We start from the raw sequence: 19860 nt of genomic DNA on the forward strand, positions 1-19860 counted from the left end.
CTGGGGGACTGATTTTAACATGAACCAGGAAGGGATCTAGGCCAGAAGTTTTATAACCCGGTTTGACACAAATCAGTTAAGTCTGATGCTACATTCAACCAGATTTATCTTAAACCAGTTTTAGCCATTTTGCCATTTTAGCCATTTAGCTTCTGTTCTGTGACAGGTTTAAACCAGTTTCTGATCACTTAAACTGATTTATTTGTAACTTCTGTCCCTAGCCTACTAGATGCCTTATCATGTGGGACAAAAGCCTGTAAAATTGTACCAGAAACAATTCTATGTATTGTCCCCAGGGAAAGGAGAGCATAGGTCTAATAGGTCCCTGCAGTTCCTAAGCCAGGTGCACCTCCTTCATGGATGTCCTTTCCTTGTTTGACACGACACCAAGGAGCAGATTTGGTGACATGTTCTGGATGACAAAGCTCCATCTCCAGTGTGTAGCAATTGCCTTGTTTTTTTTAAGGCCAGTTGATTAAGAATGACAGACAAGGCCTGCTTATTTAGTTTCCTGTGGACATTTAACCTTTATGCCCACAAGCCACACATTTACATGTATGTGTGCCTTGAATAGCAAGCCTTGTTTATGCAAGATAATTGTATGGACTTCACCAGAAATAATTGCTCTGCATGCACACTTGTCATAAACCAGCCTGATTTTTTTGCCTTCGCTTAGGTCAGTTAGAAATCTATTTTAAGCTAAACTGAAATAAGGACCTGTTAAACCAAAATAAGTGCATCAGTTAAGTAAATTAATTTAAAACATAGTTGAGGTGAGATTGATAAAACTGTCTTAAAAGCTTTCAAGTGATTTAGGATCCAAAGTCACTTTGGAAATGTATTTTCCATTTTTGTCCATGCCTACTAATAGACAATTCTCACTCAAGTGGATTCTTTATGCAAGGAATATACTGTTGTTTTTTTTTGGGTTTTTTTGCACAAGAAATAACAACGTTCATACATTTTGCATGGCTGGTTTAGAAAATTTGCAAGTCAGTTTTATAAAAGGAATTTTTTTCTCTCTTGAATCAGTCCAACACTAGCATTTTACAGAGACTGAGTAGAATAAAGATTTTTTTTTTCCTTCAAACTCAAATAGCAGTCCAAAAACACGCCAATTAAGAGCTAGTAGCTATGCTTTGACGATGTGTCAGGCTGCACCCCCAATTAGAGATTTAAAACGGAAGATTGGGATGAATGAAGTATCTAGTTTGAAATAACCCTGGAAACACTGATTCACATGAAGTTGCCAGTAGCTGTCCTCATCATCACAGATGTGAACAAGCCGTAAATGTGGGAGAAAGATTCAGCATTGCATTACATTACTTGTATGAGTACAAGAGGGATTTAAAATGCTTATTGCTGGATAGGGAAGGTCAGTTTATTAGTCTGTTGAATGGAAGTGCCAGCTGTTCGAACAGGCTGCTGTACGTGCTTTAGCAAGGGAGAGATGAAGTCAGGCAATTCATCTAATTCTAAAAAAACCCTGTTTATGATCAAGCAAGCACTCTTTGTATTCAGAGAAACTTTGTTGCAGCCTAACCGGAATGCATTTCATTTTCTCTGAAATCACCTTAAAAACATGAAGGGTGCTTCATTTGCAACACACTAAGAGTAATAGGAGGTGAAGTGCCCTATTTGTAGAAAACAAAACGTTAATGCCGAATGTATAAAACTTAAATGGGAAAGCAGAGTAATTTACTCTAGTGAGTGCTGAATTATTGCTAAGGGGCAGGATCTCCTTGGCTAATGTTGAGACTTCTCTCTCTTACAAACTGTTTTTTGCCCTCAAAGCAAGTAGTATCCATTTTGGATTTGGATTTTGTATATGTAGATGGGGGAAACAGGTGCTAGTTGTTTCCAGTTTTCTTCCTCATATGTCTTTTACCAAGTCTTCTGAGGCTACCGCACCCCCTGTTTTTAAGACCATCCTAATTTTACAGAGGATCCGATGTAAACTCCATTTGATATAACAGGTGCATTTTTCTCTGTTCGCCTTCCCCTTGTTTGAACTGAAGGAGATGAGACTTACTGCAGTTTTAATTACTGCATTTTTCCAATTAAGAACCTTATTTAACAGGTTCATTGCTGCCTAACATTTGTTCATCTTTGTCTTCCCAATCTACTGATTGGAGCTTTATTGAGTGTTTTGGTAAGGTAAATTCCTAGCAGCTTCTGGTCACTGGCTGATTTAAATCCATTAGCTCTGTCTCAGAGATTTGCCCCACCTGCTTGTGAATTTTCTTCTTGTTAGAGGACTCTCTATTTTTTCACTCAACCCAGCCATTTGAGATAGCTTTCCCCAATAAATTTACCTCTGAGTTGTTGTGCAGGGAAGAAAGAAGCAGAAATGCTTCTCCTTTCCTTGGATTCCTCCTACTACCGTGCTGCTCCAGCCCGGGATGCGACAGATGCAGCAGCCAGAGGAGGGAGGGGGAGCCCAGCTGCTGTTGTTGCAACTGGAGCAATGAGGGTATGATGGCCAGGCAGGAGCCTGGGGGCCACAATTTAACCCCTCACAGGCTGCATGTGACCCAGAGGTGGTCAGTTGGACAGCCCTTGGCTAGTCCATTGGGACAGGTGGTGCCTAGACCTTTTCTTGTACTCTCTGCACAGGCTGTCTGGGGGATTTGAAGGGCCAAGTCAAATGATCAGCTCCTGGAGATGCAAAAGGCCACACAGGAGGGTGAGCATGGGGGACTCTTACTTCCCTTCGTGTGATCTTGTGAGGAAGCTGGATCATGATTTTGGCCCTTTGACAGCAGTGCTTGTACGCAGCACAGCAGTGGTAGCTTTAGAAATACTGTGTTTCTTTCGGTGTTTTTGCAGCTACATTTTACATAAAAACCTGCTGTCAACTTAAGCTTTTTCTCTTGTTTTCCAAGATGACAAACCAAATCAGGTGGAATCTTGATTTTGGAATTGTTGATGCAAAGGATCAAACAAGACAACATTCATCTCTTAAACTATATTCACTCATGGATTTAGCAGTATTGTAAAAGATGTGGTTTACAAGTGGGTGTGAGATGGTCCAGAAGAAAAAAATAAAGTTATGTGGGTCTAACTCAGAACGATCCTTCCTGCTGCATGCTTCCCTTTTTGGGTTTGTGCGTTGCACCCACTTTCTGACATAACTCATAGCACGCTTTACATCATTGATCAGTATGGCTTGTCTCTTTAGAGTTAGGTAGAAAACTGAGGAGTTTTCATTTGCAGATTAAAATTAGATCCACAATGCCTAGCTTTCTGCAATGACATACTGTACATGACTTTACTACATCTAAGTCCTGTGAACACATGCTTTCTCATTGCTTTGGGTATTTCAGAATGATTTTTGCTAAACTCAGAGCTTTGCACAACTGTTTCAAATTTGGAATCAAATATCCATAGAATTCAAGCTATGGGGATCAGATGATGACCTTGGGTGATGCCCTGAATGTCACAGACCATTACATATCAGTTATCCCTGTATTGTGCCCAGTACTCTGAGTATTTCTGGTGGTTTGAACAAAGGACTGACAGAATACTTGGGGTTTGTTTCTATTTCTGCTATAGGTTCACTGCATGACTCCAAGATATATACTTTACCTCTGTGTAAAGTAAGACTTATATATACAATTTGTCTTTGGGTCCAAAAATTAATTGGCAGTGGCTGGACACAACGGAAGTAAATTAAAGGAATCATACTGTAGCTGTAACTTGGGCACTTGAAACCTGTGGGAAGTCTTGCAGGTTTTTTTAGGAGTTTTGTGAACAACTGTAGGAAAAGCAGGATAATTGCTCCTATTCAGCGGAGCCATGTAATCAACTCATGTCTTTTCAGTTCTGCTTCTGTTGCTCAGCAGTAATGTAGCCAAAGTGAAATGTCATGGGGTAGTTTTAATGGGCTGATTAAATTTCTCTCTCTCTATAAAGATTTCTTTTTATCCAGGGGCCAGTTCTGCAAAAGGGTCTACGCAGTTGCACTAATAACACTGGGACTCCACCTTAGTGTAAGAAAGGTTGTGGAAAATCGCAATTTTATAAAATTATTTGAGAAGAAAGGGATCACTTTAACTCAGTCACCCCTCAGTTACGCAAATGAATATGAACTCTTTAGAAATGTTAATGTTAGAAACATCAGGTTATAATTTATGCTTCTAAATTAAAATTTCAGGTATTCTCAAGAGTTAAAGGGATATAATAATATCTCCAGGTCTTAATGCCTATTAGGAAACAAGAATGTATGAAACTGTTAATGCCTATAGGGGAAGGGGAACAGGTAAAGTCACTGGTAGTTGGGGAGAACAAGTTTGTGAGTGACATTTAAAATACCAGTGGGTGATGGAAAAAGGGGTGCAGGTATAGTTAAATACAACAGGGGCAGGGCTTGGTTTGGAAGAATCTGGAGGGTGGGCAGGACTTTTGATGTTGTAATTCTGTACAAGGATGCTTAATTTATTAGATCTTTCTGTTTTTACAGTGCTGAAGTCACTAGGTGGTTGAATTTCATCTTAACTGTTGGAAAAGTAAAAGATTTTGTGGCCACCACTGCATACACTTGATTAGAATATAGTCATTAACAGGCATCTGTATATGAATTTCTGTCTTTTCCTTCCTCTCCTTTAACTTCAGGAATATATGGACTGAAAGAGTCTAGGCAAGTAATTCTCCCAATGCAAAGTGTAAACATTGTCAAGATTTAATTGCTTATTTCAAAGTGAAGAAAGCTCTTTTTTTCAAATCTGCTAGAGTCATAGAATTTAAAGCCAGAATGGGACCTTTGTGATCATATAGTATGACTGCCGGTTGCATAAAACAGGTGATGGAACAATGATTTAGTAATTTCTCTGCAAAGCCCAATAACTTGTGGTTGATCCTAGCATATATCTTTTCAGGAAGACATAAAATGTTGAGTTATAGACTTCATGGAATGAACTCCTTTCCATCCTGTCCCTTGGTAAATTGTCCCGGTGATTGATTGCCATTAATGTTCAGCGTGTTGTTTCAAGTTTGAAGTTGTTTACCTTCAAATTTCATAGAGTTTATGGGTAGAAGGAACCATTAGATCATCTTATCTGACCTCCTGTATATCACAGAACATTAAATGTCATCCAGCTAACCCTCTGTTGAGCCCAGTAACTTTAGACAAAAGCACTTCAGTCCTCAAGAGACTAAGTTGTGTGCCACAGGCAGAAGACAAGGGAGAGGACATGCCACAAATTTTTGGTGCCTCAGCAATAGCAGGGGATTGATTAGATGAGATACCCCAAATAGCCCTAACAGATAATCCTCAGTCATGCTGCAAGGGAAGACGTCCTGTGCTCAAATGAATACTGTCCCATGGTCAGTGGACAAGCGATCTATAAATTCACAGGTCTGTGATTATTCAGCTCAGTCCCTTCCCAACACACAGAGGCCATTGAATTTCTGCCAGGGGTCACACTGAAGCATGTTTTTAAGAAAGGCAGCTTATTATGAGGACTCCAAGCAATGGTAAGTCCTACCCTGGAAAACTTCCAGCATTTCCCTCTCTACCAGAAAATTGCATTTTAGATAAATTGAGTCTGGAAATAAGAAAATACTATGTCTGAAAGTTGAAGTTATGTCTTTGTCAGCAAGATTGAGATGCCTTTCCTACCCCCACCCCCACTATCAGATAGCTTTTCCATGTGCAAGGACGCATGTTCACCTACTTAGTGATCCTATTCACCTTATCAAAAAAAAAGGTTAGCAAGTTAAACTCCTTCCATCTCAGATCATAAGGGTCATATTCTAGACTCTCTCCTTCAAACGGTTTGCCTTTCTCTAATCTCTCTCCTTAAAGTGTCGGCACCAGACCTGGACACAATATTCTACTGACAGTCTTACTGATGTTACGTACGGAGGCAAAGCCACTTCCCCACTTCAGCCTGATGTGTCTCTCTTCTTTCATATGCCAAAGGATTGTGTTAGTCCTTTTTATCACAGCATTGTACTGAAAGCGCACCCTGGGGAGTTCTCCACCTTGATCCTTAACTCCTCTGAATCACTGTTTTCCAAGTCTCCCATCTGCCTTCTTGGTTAGTAGATGTGTTATCTTGCGTTTGGCATCCCCACCAGTCTTTTTTTCATCATCCTCAAACTTCATGAGCAGAGACTTGACATAATCACATAATCATCTCCAATATTAAATGATGTTGGATCAAGAGCAAGGGCTTATATCACAGGTTGCCTGCTGATAAGTCATTGAGTCCAACTCATTTCTAAGTCCCCTCATTGATGTTTGCCAGTTAACAACTACGTAGTAAGGTCTGTCAGTGAGCCAGTTTTTAATTCATATGATGTATCTTGGGTATTTCCCTATAATGCAGTTATTTTTTTTTAGTTTCATGTTGTAGTAGGTCAAATGCCAGTGAAAACTATTTAATCGCAGTTACCTTCATCTATCTGACTTACAGCCAGTTTGTTTGAGAAGGAACTACCTGCTGTGAAACCAGGTTGGCCAGTCTTAAATATATTTCTAGCTTCTAGTTCTTTGTTGATAGAGTCCTGAAATTACAATTATTTACTTATTCGATTATTTACGTAGTCTTGATGGCCATAATTGACATACTTCAATTATTTACTTAGTCTTGACGTCCATTCTGTTTGGTCTGTAATGCCATGGGTCCTTCCTTATATACCCCATTTTGAAATATTGGTGCTTAGTTAGTTCTTTTAGAGTTTCCCCAGTTTCCAAAATGTTGTTAATCTTGTTTCAGAGAGCTCCTTATTTAGTTCTTTGAAATTATCCATACCCATTTGTTTAAAAATGCTTAATTTTAGTTTAGAGCTGCTCCCTCTTTATTACAGGTGGTAAATCTTCTATTTCATCCATATCTCCCTATGGGGGATGCATACATTCTCCCACTAAAATCCAAATATAGAATAGAAATGTCCATTGGTGACGTGTGAGAAGGGAAGTACGGTGGGGGGGGGGGAAGGGGAGCATGTGCGCCCCCCCAGATTTCTGTGCTGCTGGTGGGGCACAGGTGTGGGGCTGCAGCCTGGCTGGAGCCAGCACTTGGCAGTACTGGGGTTGGCATCGGTGGCACAGAGTGGTACCCCCCACAAACTCCCTGCACATGTTGTTTATGGAAGTGTCTATTGAACATTTCTGCCTCCTTTAGTTTTTATGAATTTACCAACTACATCTAGTTATGGACCTAGAGATTTTTTCCTAATATATATAAAAATCACCTTATCTTTATCAACATTAACTACTGATATTTGATTTCTGTAGACTCCCTTATCAGTTGCGAACTTCTTAAAACTTTCAACTTTTATTCGCTGTCACTTACTTCCCTATTTTTTCCATTTTTAAAAATTGAAGTGTGTGTACACTGCTTCTAAATATCCTTCTAAATGGGACAGCTTTTTGCCTTCTTTTATCATATCAGTGGAATTGTATGTTTTGGGCATCCAGTGGGATGTTAATGAATAATTCACAATTTTTGTTCACACTTCCCACTTAAATTTAATGTACTGAGTCAATTATACTGATAACTACTTTGATAACAGCTTTGGAAAACTCTCCTTTTTTACATTTCCAAATATATCTATTACCTCTGGTGTCGCATTCTTGTTTGATCAATTTTATAAGCAGTTGCTGCTAAAGGTAAACAGTTCATTCTTCTTTATCCATCCAAATGATGTTTAATGTTAAGTTGCTCTTTGAGTGCAGGCTTTCCTACATTAAAAAAGCAATTAATTTTTTTTGGAAACTAAGCTACAGTATTTACCCGAATCCAGGATGACTTCAAATTAAACACAGTCCCCGCCAATAATTAGTTTCTAGACATGGAAAATTAAATATTTGTAATGATTTTCCATCTCTAGAATGTAATTATTGGGGGACTATTTTAAATGTGTCTCCCCCATTGCTATGGCAGGAAAACAGTAAGGCTGGGGGGGCAAGCAGTGGAGAAGCAGAGGTGAGGGGGGCCAGGTAGGGAGGTATTTGAGATAGCGGTGCAGGCAGTGGGGAAAGCAGAGGCAGGGAAAGCAGGGAGACAGGCAGCATGGGGAGCAGGTAGCCTGATCCTCACCCTGCGTCCCCCCTGGTGCCTGCCTCTCCATCAGTTATCCCTCCCTGTTCCTGCTGTCCCCCTTCTATTGCTATCCCTGGCTGTTCTGGGTGCAGGGGGAGCCCCAGAACCACTGCAAGGAGCAGCTATGTGTGCATGTTTCTGCTCCCAGCCACCTGGAGGAGGGAGCAAAGCTGGGCTGGGAAGACTTTTGATGGCAGCATGGCCAAAGCAGGTGTAGACAAGGCAACCATTATTCAATTAGGGTATTGTCTGGAAATGGTGGTACTACTTATAAAACGATCCCATTAGTGGGACTTTGTAGAGGCCATCTAGAAGAGAAATGAAAGTTACTCTCTGTTCCTGAGTTTGGGGATTTGCATCTTCATATTTTCTGCCTCCCTACCCCATTTCTCAGAGCCCTAATTGCAATTTGGGGCTTGAGGGGAAGAACTGAGATGACCAGAGCATCATGGTCCCTTTTATAGCCTTTTCCTCAGAATGTTCCCAGAACAATAGCAAGGGCATCTGTAGGGGAGAGAGTGCACCAATGGATACGGTCATGAGACAGTTTTATTCTCAGCACATCCCACGTGGGAATGTTTGTATAGTTGGTTGGTTAGTCATGCACACATTACCAGTAGGGTTTTAAATGGTTAAATGACGAACTTCAATTGCATTAACTTATGCTGTTTACTGCTTACAGTTTACCATTTAGTGACCTCCAGCAGGAATGGCCCCAGTCCCTTATGTCTTCACCATGAACCTGGGTGCTGCCTGCTGCAGCTGCAGCAGCAACTCCTTGGGCCAAGCCACCTGTGCACTGAGCCCTGCCTAAAGGGCTGGGCCAGGCCCCAAGTGGCCCCAGCGCCATGGGCGGGAGGGGGAAGGATGCAGCATGACCATTGGAGGCCACCCTGCTGGGACCAGACCCCCTTCCTCTGGGGCGAGCTGGGGAGGGCACCGGCAGCATGGAGGAGCCTTCCTGGTTCAGGCCGTGGCAGCACAGGCATAGCAGGAGGTGCATCGAGCCTGTTGCCTTGTCTGGGTCCTGCTGCTGGTTCACCACAGGGCTGGGGGTCTTGCTGCTGCGGCGGGAATGCCCCACCTGACCCCTGCAGGTAGAACTGGCACCTCTTCCCCTCCCTTCCCACAGTGGTGGGATCCAGGCACAGAGAGGTCCCCAGCCCCAGCTCCATCTGCAGCCCTGACCTCTGCCTAATTTCAGACTATCATTTAGTCATAGATTATAGGTAAGTAGCCTTGACTTGAACAAAAATTGGGTCAAGAAAATGAAATTTAAATACTATTAATGCATTTTCCATTGTCCTGAGTGCAAGAGGTTAGTGAACATGGGATTGCTTGAGAATTTGGCAGGAATATTACCAGGATTTTGTTAAAATAAAAAGGTAACAGTTGGCACATAGCATACCTTGCAACCACTTGCACAGTTTTCATTTAATAAACAAATAACTTTTGGCGTACTGGGTTTTTATATTGCTAGTTTATATTTATATGTTGTTTTCCTATCTCAGTTGAGCAGGTACCACAGTTCATGAATATGGAATATATAGGCTGCCCTGGGGTTTATGCATCAGTTCTTTTGGATTCAGAAAGATTTCTGAAATTCATTGGGTTCATTTATATTTTTTTTTTTCTTCAAATCAATTTCCCTTCTTGTTGGTTGCTGTTGGGATATTTGCATAATGTCTTTATTTGCCAGCCGAGTTCTTTCCATTCTTCATTTTCTACCACTTCGTATGATACAAGGAAATCCTGTGCTGGAAACTTCTGACCTTTTGTATTGGCCTTCTCTTGCCACTTCTACATAGAGCATACTGAATTTGAATGGGAACTTCCTTAATTGCTTTAGCAGGAAATGAAGGAAGCTGAAGAAAAGTATTTCACCTAAAAGATACTCGTCAAGTAATGTCCCCTTCTTCAAAAGCCCCCATAAGGTGAAAGGAAGTTCAGTGACTTTGTATTAAATTTTAGTGAGCCCCAGAAGTCAGTGGACTCCCAGCTATTTCAGCTGTCCCCCAGCTGGCGCTCGCTCTTCTCAGACTATGAAGGAGGGGCGTTAGGGACAGCTGTCCCCGTCTCCGTAACCATCACAGCTCTGCAGTTGTGCTGCTAGTAATCAGCCTCTTACTCTTAATCAAGTATTTCAGCCTTTCCCCATCCAGCTAATTCTGTTAAAAGGCTCAGGCACATACACAGCCTCTTTACCCTGAATGAATTAGCACTGCCAAGTAACAGTGCCAGTTTGCCTGCCCCCCAAGCTAATGTGGCTGCCTGTATGGCAGCTAATATATCATGTCTAGCTTAGAAAGCAGCCTACCCAGAGTAGTATAGTGTGCTTGAGGGCACTGCCAGGGACAGCAAATTTACCATACAGACCTAGTCTTAGAGAAATGTGATGTGATAAGGGAATAATGTCCTGCTCATACCTGAAAAGAAAGTGCCACTTACAACCAATAGAGTAATGAACCCAAGTAATATAGAAGTGTAATAACAGAGGAAAATCACTTCTTTTGAGTATACTTATCTTTGGCTGAGTTTCCTGTGAACCTTGAGGTTTCTCAATTGCATTTCCCTGTGTGGTGCATGGTGTACTTGTTCTCCTTTTTCCTTGCTATGTTAAAATGCAGAAGAACAGTGACCAACTATTCAGGCAACCCCCACTTAATGCTGCTTCATTTAGTGCTATTTCGCTTTAACGCTTATTTGAAATTGATACCTGATTTCACTTAGCACTCGGCGAGTTTCATTATAATGCTCGCAGTCACCATCTTGGGTCATTAAAAATGATTGCGGTCACCATCTTGGGTTGTCAGATACTTTCGGTTTTGCTTAATGCTCGTTTTGCTTAAAACACAGTTTTTTTTTTTAAAACCAATTAAGAGTGCTAAGCGGGGATTGCTTGTATAGAGACCAGACAAAATGGTAGAAGACAAAACAGTTGCAAATATTCAAAGTAAAGAGACTTAAAAATGGAGCCTTAAGTTCAATAATGGCTCATTTCTTGTTTGGTTTATAAATGGGCAACTGGGCACTGTCACTGTATAAAAAAAATAGGTTTTTCCCTGAAAATGTATCAAGTTGCTATCATCTTGATGTACTTGTAATAATTGCTTTAGGACTCTAATCCCAGTTTGGGACAGGTACATTTTCTTAGCAACTATTGCTTTAAGTAGAGTATCCCTAGTTGCTAGGGAAGGATATGCACTCCTGTGTACTCATGTTTTGAGGTGTATGTAAAATGAAGTAGAAGACATTAATGTTTGGCTAATCAGTGTTCAGTAGAAAGTTACCAGAAGAACGTACAGGGCCTTGTGGCTATTTCTAAAACTAATAAATTAGCAATGGAAGAGAAAGTTGTTATATTGGCTATTGATTGAATAACTGTTGCTATAGTCCAAAAGGGCCTGGTCCGAAGATGATTGAATGGTAGTGAATTGGCTCTTAAGAGAAATTTCCCAAAGGCCATCCATGCAGTTATGGAGAGAAAGAGGAAAAGGGGGCTTCAGTTGCAATGAGGAAACCATTTCAAGCTGCAAAACCTTTGGGAGGGATTTTGAAAAGTTCCTGAGTGGTTTAGGAATACAAGTGACTCAGAGGGGAATGCACTTTTATGTGTTTTTTGCAAATCCATCCTATTATTTTTAATCTGCTCTTCATGGCACAGATACTCCCTGATTTCCCTCAGTTTTGGGGGAGTTACTGTGGTTCATACATTAGCGATAAAGTCAGGTGGCAGAGAAATAGTAGTGGAGGTGGGTCCTAGTACCAGCCTGCCTTAACTTCCAGCCTGCTGCCAGAAAATATTACCAACCGTTTCATTAAGGGATAAAACAAATTGTTACAGCACTGCCTCAGTTTTACAAACAAATCTCTTTTCTTGCAACCGCATTAAGCATCTCCCCAGTCTTTCCATAGTATTAGCAAGTATGTAACTACATTTCACTTGTACATAGTTATGTTCTTTTTGATGTTTGCTCTTTAGGTAATGATTCTGACGTTGACCTTGACAGGAAGGAAGATGAGCGCGAGAGAACTCCAAAGAGGCCACGGGTACCGAAAACTGAGAAAACTCTGTCAGCCAAGGAGACAGACCAGATTTCAGGAGCTAAGAATCCTATTATAAGTGTGATTTTGACAGCACATGAAGCTATTCCAGGTAACCATAATTATTCATCATTTAATAATAGATAGGTTGTAATTCCTAAGCATTATTTAATTCTGACAGAATTTAAGAAAAAAATGCTTGGAATAGGACTGACATACTTGGCATTCAAATTATTTGAAAATCATTCACACTAGGTTCTGTTTGGGCATTTTCTTACAAAAGCTTTTTACTCCTCTGATGGCTACATCCCTTTCACAGTGGGCCTCAGATTTCTTTACAGGACTGGCATAAAAGGATTGAGAGAGAGAGTTTTGGAGCCTAGATTTAATAATGTCTGTAACCATCAGTTACATACCCCCTGTCCCCAGCTCTGCCGCGGTGCTGCATGCACGAGGGAATACCATTAGGCCATCAGTAGCCCAAACCTCCCAACCAACAAGGACATCACCATGCCACCACCGGATAGGCTCAAATCTAGAAAAACCTTCTGGAAATACACCAAAAAGGTCTGTGATGATAAGAGCACTGCAGAACAATGGAGGGAAGCCTGGGCAAATACCAACCTGCCGTAGAAATACATCGTCAGCAATCCTACAATCCCCAGCCAGGATTTAACATACTGAGAAAGATTTGGTTCTCCCTGAATTGCATCTGGACACTTCATAGAAAAAGCGGACACCTACTCCATAAATGGAGAATTAAAGAGAGTCCAGTTTGCAATTGTGGTGCGATTTTTCAGATGGTGCAACATATTGTGAATAATTGCCCAATTAGATCATTTAATGGCAATCTAAAATCAATCCATGCAGCTACCCCTGAAGCAGTTGGTTATCAAATTTAGATATTAATCTATGAATGTTATAATCCTAAAATGTCATACAAAACAAGAAGACCATCAGTTGAAATCTTTCATGCAGAAAGCTTAAAGAGAGTTGAAAATATTAAAGGTAAAACAAAAGAAGATTGGAATTTTTCCCTTTGATATCAGTGTCCTCTATTTAGGATCTCATTAGGTGTACACCTGCCATACTTGTAAGTCCCAGTCAAGTATTTGCAAGCACTGATAGCCAGTTACGTATCTAATTGGGTATGGTATTTTAACATGCAATTTAGGTGTGGAAGAATGTGCATGTGTTCAGAAGCCGAGCACTGGAATTGATATTTAGCGAGTACTTTATGGGACATGCAAAGTACCTTGAATTTGCTGTAGCATCTTTACATTAGAGGATTTCAGATAGCTTTAAAAACGAGGCCTTCACATGGTTGTTGCTTAGCCTGGCATTTATCTGGTTGTCAGTTCTCTTGTTAATAGGTTACAGGGATAGACCTCAAGAGATGTATAATGCCTTGCATTCTTCTTTGTCCTTATGGCTGTGGTAATGAAGATGCATGCTACTGAAGTGCTCATGCTATGGGCGACTGGTGCCTCCTTATACTGGGGGGGCATCAGTGGCCAATTGCCAACTGTGGGTGTCCCCAGTGGCTGATCGCTGCCGCTGACGGAAGTGCCAGCAGCAAACCTGGAAGTGCCATCGGGGCTTTTCTCAGTGCCCCCACAATTTTAAGGGGGGCACCAGCAGTCATCCCCCACTCCCTGGCTGGCGAGGACCAATCTCAGGGGGGGCACATATCTGCCCCCCCCCCCCCCCCCAGTGCCCCTTCTACAAGTCGCCTATGGCTCATGCTCTAGTTCAAGACTCAGGAACCTATGGCCTGCAGGTTGGATCTAGCCTGCAAAACAATTTCATCTGGCCTGTGGGCACATGTCCGTTGGCACCTTAGATTGGAGAATCGATGGTAACAACAGCAAGGGAAGTGGTGGCCAGATTGAAAGCAGTAATCCTGCCTTCTTTTTTTCTCAAGTCATCTTAAAGAAGCCACCACTACTCTCACTACTGAATTTGCCCATGGCAGCATTTGGGGGCAATGACAATCAGTGGCAAAGAGGGGCAGTTGCAGTAGGAGGGTGAGAAAGCAACCCTGCACATGGAGCAGGGAGGACTGGGATGGCAATAGGTATCTTAGGTGGAGAAAAGAGGTGTTGGGCCAGGGTACTAACCTTACTAGTCATACCTCTAGCAATGTCCTGCTTTCACAGTGAGCTGTGCTAATTTGATGCACAGCTTCTGAAAGGCTGCAACTGCAACTTCTGCTGTGGCATCTGGCTCCTGTACTAGGAGGTAAGCACACCACTTGCTCTTTCCTCTGCCTGCCCAAGAGTCCTGCAGATGGGGGGCACCTGCACCCTCCTGCCCTCCGGCAGTCCCTGCGCTGGGTGTTCGAGCAGCACACACTGCTATAGACAGGTGAACATGCAGATCTGGACTAGAGCCATGCTTTTCAGCTCAGCTCATCTCGCCAGTCCTAGGAATGTGCAAGGAGAAGGGCTGTGGGGGCAGAAGGGGGCTGTGCTTGCCCCCAGGGTCCTGAAGGGGGGCTAAGAAGGGATCCTCCTCCCTCATCTCAGTTCTCATGTGTTCTGTTGCCCACCCCCAGACCCTCCAACCCCCTTGGTGCCCTCCACACATAACATGTAAAGCCTGGCACTTTGGCATTGGTGGATGGATGTGTCAGAGCCCTGCCTGTGTTGGCCCCAGGGCTGGCGTTCAAGGGGGATTACCCTGTGATGCATAAGAGCACAAAATGGTTTGCAGGTTCCTGGTCCTCACTGGTGATCTGGACTCATTGTGTAGGGAATCCAGGTGCTGCTCTGGAAGCAAAAATGTGCAGGGCCATGTATGGTTAGGGGAATGTTCCTTAATTGTGGCCTGAAAGGATGAATGTTATGTTTTATATGATATTAGATAATATGTATATTAATTTTGAAATGAGATTCCACTAAATTCTGAAAATTTACAGAGGAATGCCTTGAGCATAAAAAGGTTGAGAACCATTAGCCTAAGCAAGGGCTATGGGAATGAGAGAAGCTTGGGAAAGACAATGAAGGGAAAGCATAATGTTGATGAATTTTGAGTTTTCTTGCAATTCTCACGGTGTTTGATGTTGTTCTTTAAGACGCAGTTGGTATCTCAAATTATTTGCATAAGAATTTCAGCTTTCATTACTTTAATACATTTGTAGACTTGTGGATGAGGCAATATTTTAAGTACCAAAAATAAGAAAAAATGAGGAAGAGAACAAAGGGAAAGGGAGTAGAAGAGGAGAAAAAGTAGATGTAAGGGAAAGCATAAAAAGAAAAATGAGGGAGTACTGCCAGTGTAGAAAAAAAAAGGAATTATAACTAGATAAGGAAAAAGAGAAGGAAGACAAGCAAGAGACTAGCTCTTACTTTAATTTTACTTCATGAACTTTAGTTCCATACCCTTATGGGGGGGGAAGAAAACCCATGGGTTTTCTGTATACATACATGATATTTTGAATGACTCATAAAATATTAATATAACTTGCTTCAACTTGAAAGATGTTTACGCATAACATGCAGTATATACAAAGAACTCTAATAAATTGAAGAGAGTTAGGATAAAATATGATTCTCTATTTGAAGGTCTTCCCATTTATTTGATTGAGAACTAGCATTCTCATTAGCTTGAAGTTCCAAGCTATAATATATGTAATAAAAAAGAGTCATTGCCATTGGAGACGCTTATGATTTATTATCCTAATTTTCAGCATTTGGAAAACTTGGCAGGTATTAGAGGAGTGTTACCTCCATAAGATTCACAGGAGAAGTATGTCATTTAATGAAATTATGTTTTGCTTCATTTTTCTTGCAGTACAATACATTAATTTGTCATCTTTTTGTCATCAGTTTACACTCTTTGGACATTTTGATGTTTTCTAGAAATTTTTGGGCTGCTGCTTTTTCTCATAAATGCCATTTTGTACAGTGTCATAAAGGTGGTTCTTAAAGCCTTTCTTTTCCTTTTTCTGGAGAACTCTTAGGTGAAAATGATTTATGGCTGTAGACTTTTGCTGAAGAATTAAAAAATCATTTTTCCTCTGTCTGTAGTAGACCATCTGTCAAGTTAAGTTGAAAATCACATTCAAGACTGCTTAAGGACTCTCAGAACTTCAGCATTTTCATCAGGCATTAGCATTTTATACCCACATGTCACCTAAGCCTAAAGTCTAAATGAATACACTTTTTATCGTTAATGTGCAGGGTAATACACGTTTTATCAATTACAGAAATTGAGAATACCTTGTTTTAGTTGGTTCTGTTTCTAATATTGAGAAATTTATACTCTGTGGGTATGCCTCTTTAATGCGAGATGCTTTTTGAAAATATATTAGGTTCAAAATAAATATCTATTCTTCATTATGGAGATGAGGTTTAAGCACAATGCTTTATAAAAGGATTGACCAACCTGTAGCATGAGTGCTAGGGCTGTGCAAAATTTCGCTAAGTGTTTTGTTTCAAAGCTGTTTCAACGCATTTCAAACATGAACAGCAAAATCAAAACGGAACAAAAAGCATTGAAACAGCTCCGCTAGCCTCATGGAGCTCAGTCCGGTGGCAGGAGGCAGAGCACAGCGCCAGCTCTGTCTGCCTCCCGCTGCTGGGCTGCGCTCCATGGGGCTGGCAGAGCCAATCAGAGTGCAGCGCTGGCTCTGCCCACCTCTTGTTGCCGGGCTGCGTTCTGATCAGCTCTGCTAGCCCCGTAGAGCTCAGCCCGGTGGCGGGAGGTGGAGCGCAGACATGGCTCTGCCCGCCTCTTGCTGCTAGGCTGTGCTCCTAGTGGCCCTGCTAGTCCCAAGGAGCTCAGCGCCGGCTCCGCCCACCTCCCACCGCCAGGCTGAGCTTCATGGGGCTAATGAAGCCAATCGGAGCACAACCTGGCGGCAAGAAGTTGGCAGAGATGGGATTGTGCTTTGCTTCCTGCTGCTGGGCTGAGCTCCGTGGAGCCCAGTGCCAGGCGTGGGCTGCACCTAGTGCCAGTCTCAGGCAACAGCGGCAGCCTCCTGTTATCCAACGCAGATCCGGGGGCCTGCATCCCCAGGAGGAATCTAGCACAGCTCCGCAGCCCTCCCAGGGGGCTGTGCCTCTGAGCGAAACATCGAAATGAGTGGAAATAGCAAAACAGTTTCAATTAAACAAAACAGGACAGTGCTTTCAAACAAAACGATGAAATGAAACACTGTCCTTTTGAAATGGCGAAACAAAACAATGGTGCTTCACACAGCCGAAAGTGCCACAAGCAACCTCTGTGTGTGGCATAAAGCTAAATCAGGAAGAGGACCAAATTTCAACTGCCATAACAAAAGTGTTCATGCCATAGCCCAGATTCCAACAAATCTTCAGATTCTGCTTAATAACTTGTCATACCAATTTCCAACCTGGAAAAACAGCTAGTTTATGACAAGGACACCGGAAGAAGGGAGAGGACAGGCAGGGAGTGGAAAGCAGAGTAGCATATAGGGCAGGGAGCACAGGGTAGGGAGCAGAAAGCAAAGCATCTGATCAGGTTGTGGAAGAGGATTAGGGTGCTACTCTGGAACAGTGTGGGCCTAATTTGTGGCATGTGTACCAAAAAATTGGCCTCCACTGCTTTTTATCTTGTGTAGTGGTAAAACTGGTCTTTCACAAATCCCTTTGTACAAACAGAACTAGTTGGTTTAAACTTTCCATTAAAAACAGTTAGACAAAAAAGATTTTTTTTTTTTTTCCTAAAACAGGTTTAGAGCACAAGAGGTAATAGATCAGTAGCCTTAGGATCTTGGAAGCTTGTATAAATCCACAGAATACTTAGCTAAATTATGTTCTTTTGTGAAAGGGATAGTTCATGCATTATTATTTGATTCTTTTTTATTTATATTTATTTTATAAAGAATATAAAGGGAATCTAAATGTATTTAAAAAAAGAAAGTTTCTTCCTAGAGGTGCACCGATACATCAGTCCCATATCAGATCAGCACCGATATAAGGAAAATTGAGAGTATCGGCATCAGCTTTTTTTTGGCTCACATGGCTGATAAATTCTGTGTGCATGTGCGTAGCCACAGCATGAGCCCAGTCTAGGAGGAGGAGGCAGTGACCTGCCTGTGCCCTGGCTTTTGCCCCTCATTCCTAAGCCCCTGCCCCCCCAGCCCTGCTAGTGTCCCATGCTCCCGACCCAGAGCCCCCTGACCTCCCCCACCCCACATACACACTCTGTGCATCTTACCTGGGAGCCCGCATGCAGAGCACATGACCTCAAACAGCTAATTACCTTGCCCGCTGCTCCCAGCCCCAAGCAGCCAAGCTTGCTAGTGCCCGGGAAAGCAGAGGCAAAGCAAAAACCTGGACTTTTGCTTGTATTTTAAAAACCCTCCCAGACAAAGGACAGGTGACCAAAAAAGAAGACATGTCCAGGAAAACCGGGACATATGGTAACCCTACACCCTCCAAGCCCAGCAGGATGTAGTTCTAGGTCATTCCCCAGGACCAGGAACCTCCTCCATCCCCATAGCTCCTGTCCTTGACCTCCAGGTATTCTGGGAGCAGCAGTACTCCAGCTAGGCAAGGTTACTCCAGCAGCATCTTTACAGCAACTGCCCGCTCAGCTCTGAGGGTCTGTGGTTATACGGAGGCTGCTCAGCCCCATCCTCCAATCCAGGAGCCCTCCTGCGGTTGTGTGACTGCCTCATCAGACTGCTGCGCACCTGCCCGCTGCTGCACAGCCTGTTGAAACCTCCTAAAGTGGCAGGCACCAAAGGTGCCCTGCCACAGGCAGCTAGCAGCTAGATCTCTGCTAACTGCTGCACTGATAGATTGGGACGAGGGCTGGGACCTGTCCCATCCTTTCAGCTCTTTCTAAGCCCTGTGCCTTGATGTGGGGCACAGGGCTGGGACCTGTCTCTGACCACGACAGTACCTGGCCAGCCCTGGCTGCACAGGGAGGTCTGCATGTGCAGCCTGGAGCTGGCTGGGGACTGCCCAAAACAAGAAGGTCCCCAGCCACCTCCAGGCTGCATGTGCTTCTCTGTGTAGCTCTGTGTTATTATTAAGGTTGCAAAGCTAAGTACTTAAGTTGGGAAATGCCCAAGTGATAGTTGTCTGTGCAATGTTATGCTCTTCTATGTGTGCATGCATACAGTCTTTAATTGCTTGATCCTATGCTATTTTTTTCATGAACACATGGTGAGTGCTTATTCAATGAGCAGCTATTCTATATCTTTGTTTTTGTGGCTCTAAGTGAAACCCACATTTTACTAACTGTATAGGTGGCATGCTTTACTCTGAAGGCAGAATCTTAATTTCTTCATGAGCTTTTCTGTGGTGCTCATGACTACAGTGCGATTGCTTCACAAATATTAATCTTCACATCATCCCAGTGAAGTGAGGATATTGTCGTGTGCCTGTTCTATAGGTTGGCAGCTGAGGCATAGGGATTAAGACTTAAAGAATTATCCACTCATTTTGGGTGGGTATTTTGAGACGCACAGGACCTGATTTTTTTGAGCAGTTAGCATCCTATTGCTATTATCTATTCAGAGCACCGCTCCCTGTGGATTCAGTCATAGCTGTAATTGCTTAGCATTTGTAGAAATCAGACCCTGGGACTACAAGTCAGGCGCTCAGGACATAAGGAACATAGTTATTTCCCTGACTGGATTCCCAGTCTTTTCCTGACTTCCCACTCCTTAGCTGCTACTTTTCTTCCTTCCCTCCAGCTTTTTCACCTCCTGCTTGTGCGTTGTCAACATTAGAGCTATTGAGAGCAAAGGTGAAACAGGCTTTAATTCTAGTGCCTGGTCCAACCC

At 42.5% G+C, this 19860-nt stretch overlaps 1 protein-coding gene across 3 annotated transcripts in view; it reads left to right on the forward strand.

Annotated features, from left to right (window-relative positions):
* Positions 1-19860, forward strand: part of ZFAT (zinc finger and AT-hook domain containing) — a 209111-nt gene that overhangs the window by 101169 nt on the left and 88082 nt on the right. For all 3 annotated transcript variants that reach the window (XM_019481784.2, XM_019481783.2, XM_014611508.3), the window contains one exon: positions 12034-12207. In XM_019481784.2, the coding sequence (XP_019337329.1) occupies positions 12034-12207 (174 nt within the window). The remainder of the gene's footprint in view (positions 1-12033; positions 12208-19860) is intronic.

Source organism: Alligator mississippiensis, chromosome 3, assembly GCF_030867095.1.
Source record: "Alligator mississippiensis isolate rAllMis1 chromosome 3, rAllMis1, whole genome shotgun sequence".
NCBI classification, from domain to species: domain Eukaryota; kingdom Metazoa; phylum Chordata; order Crocodylia; family Alligatoridae; genus Alligator; species Alligator mississippiensis.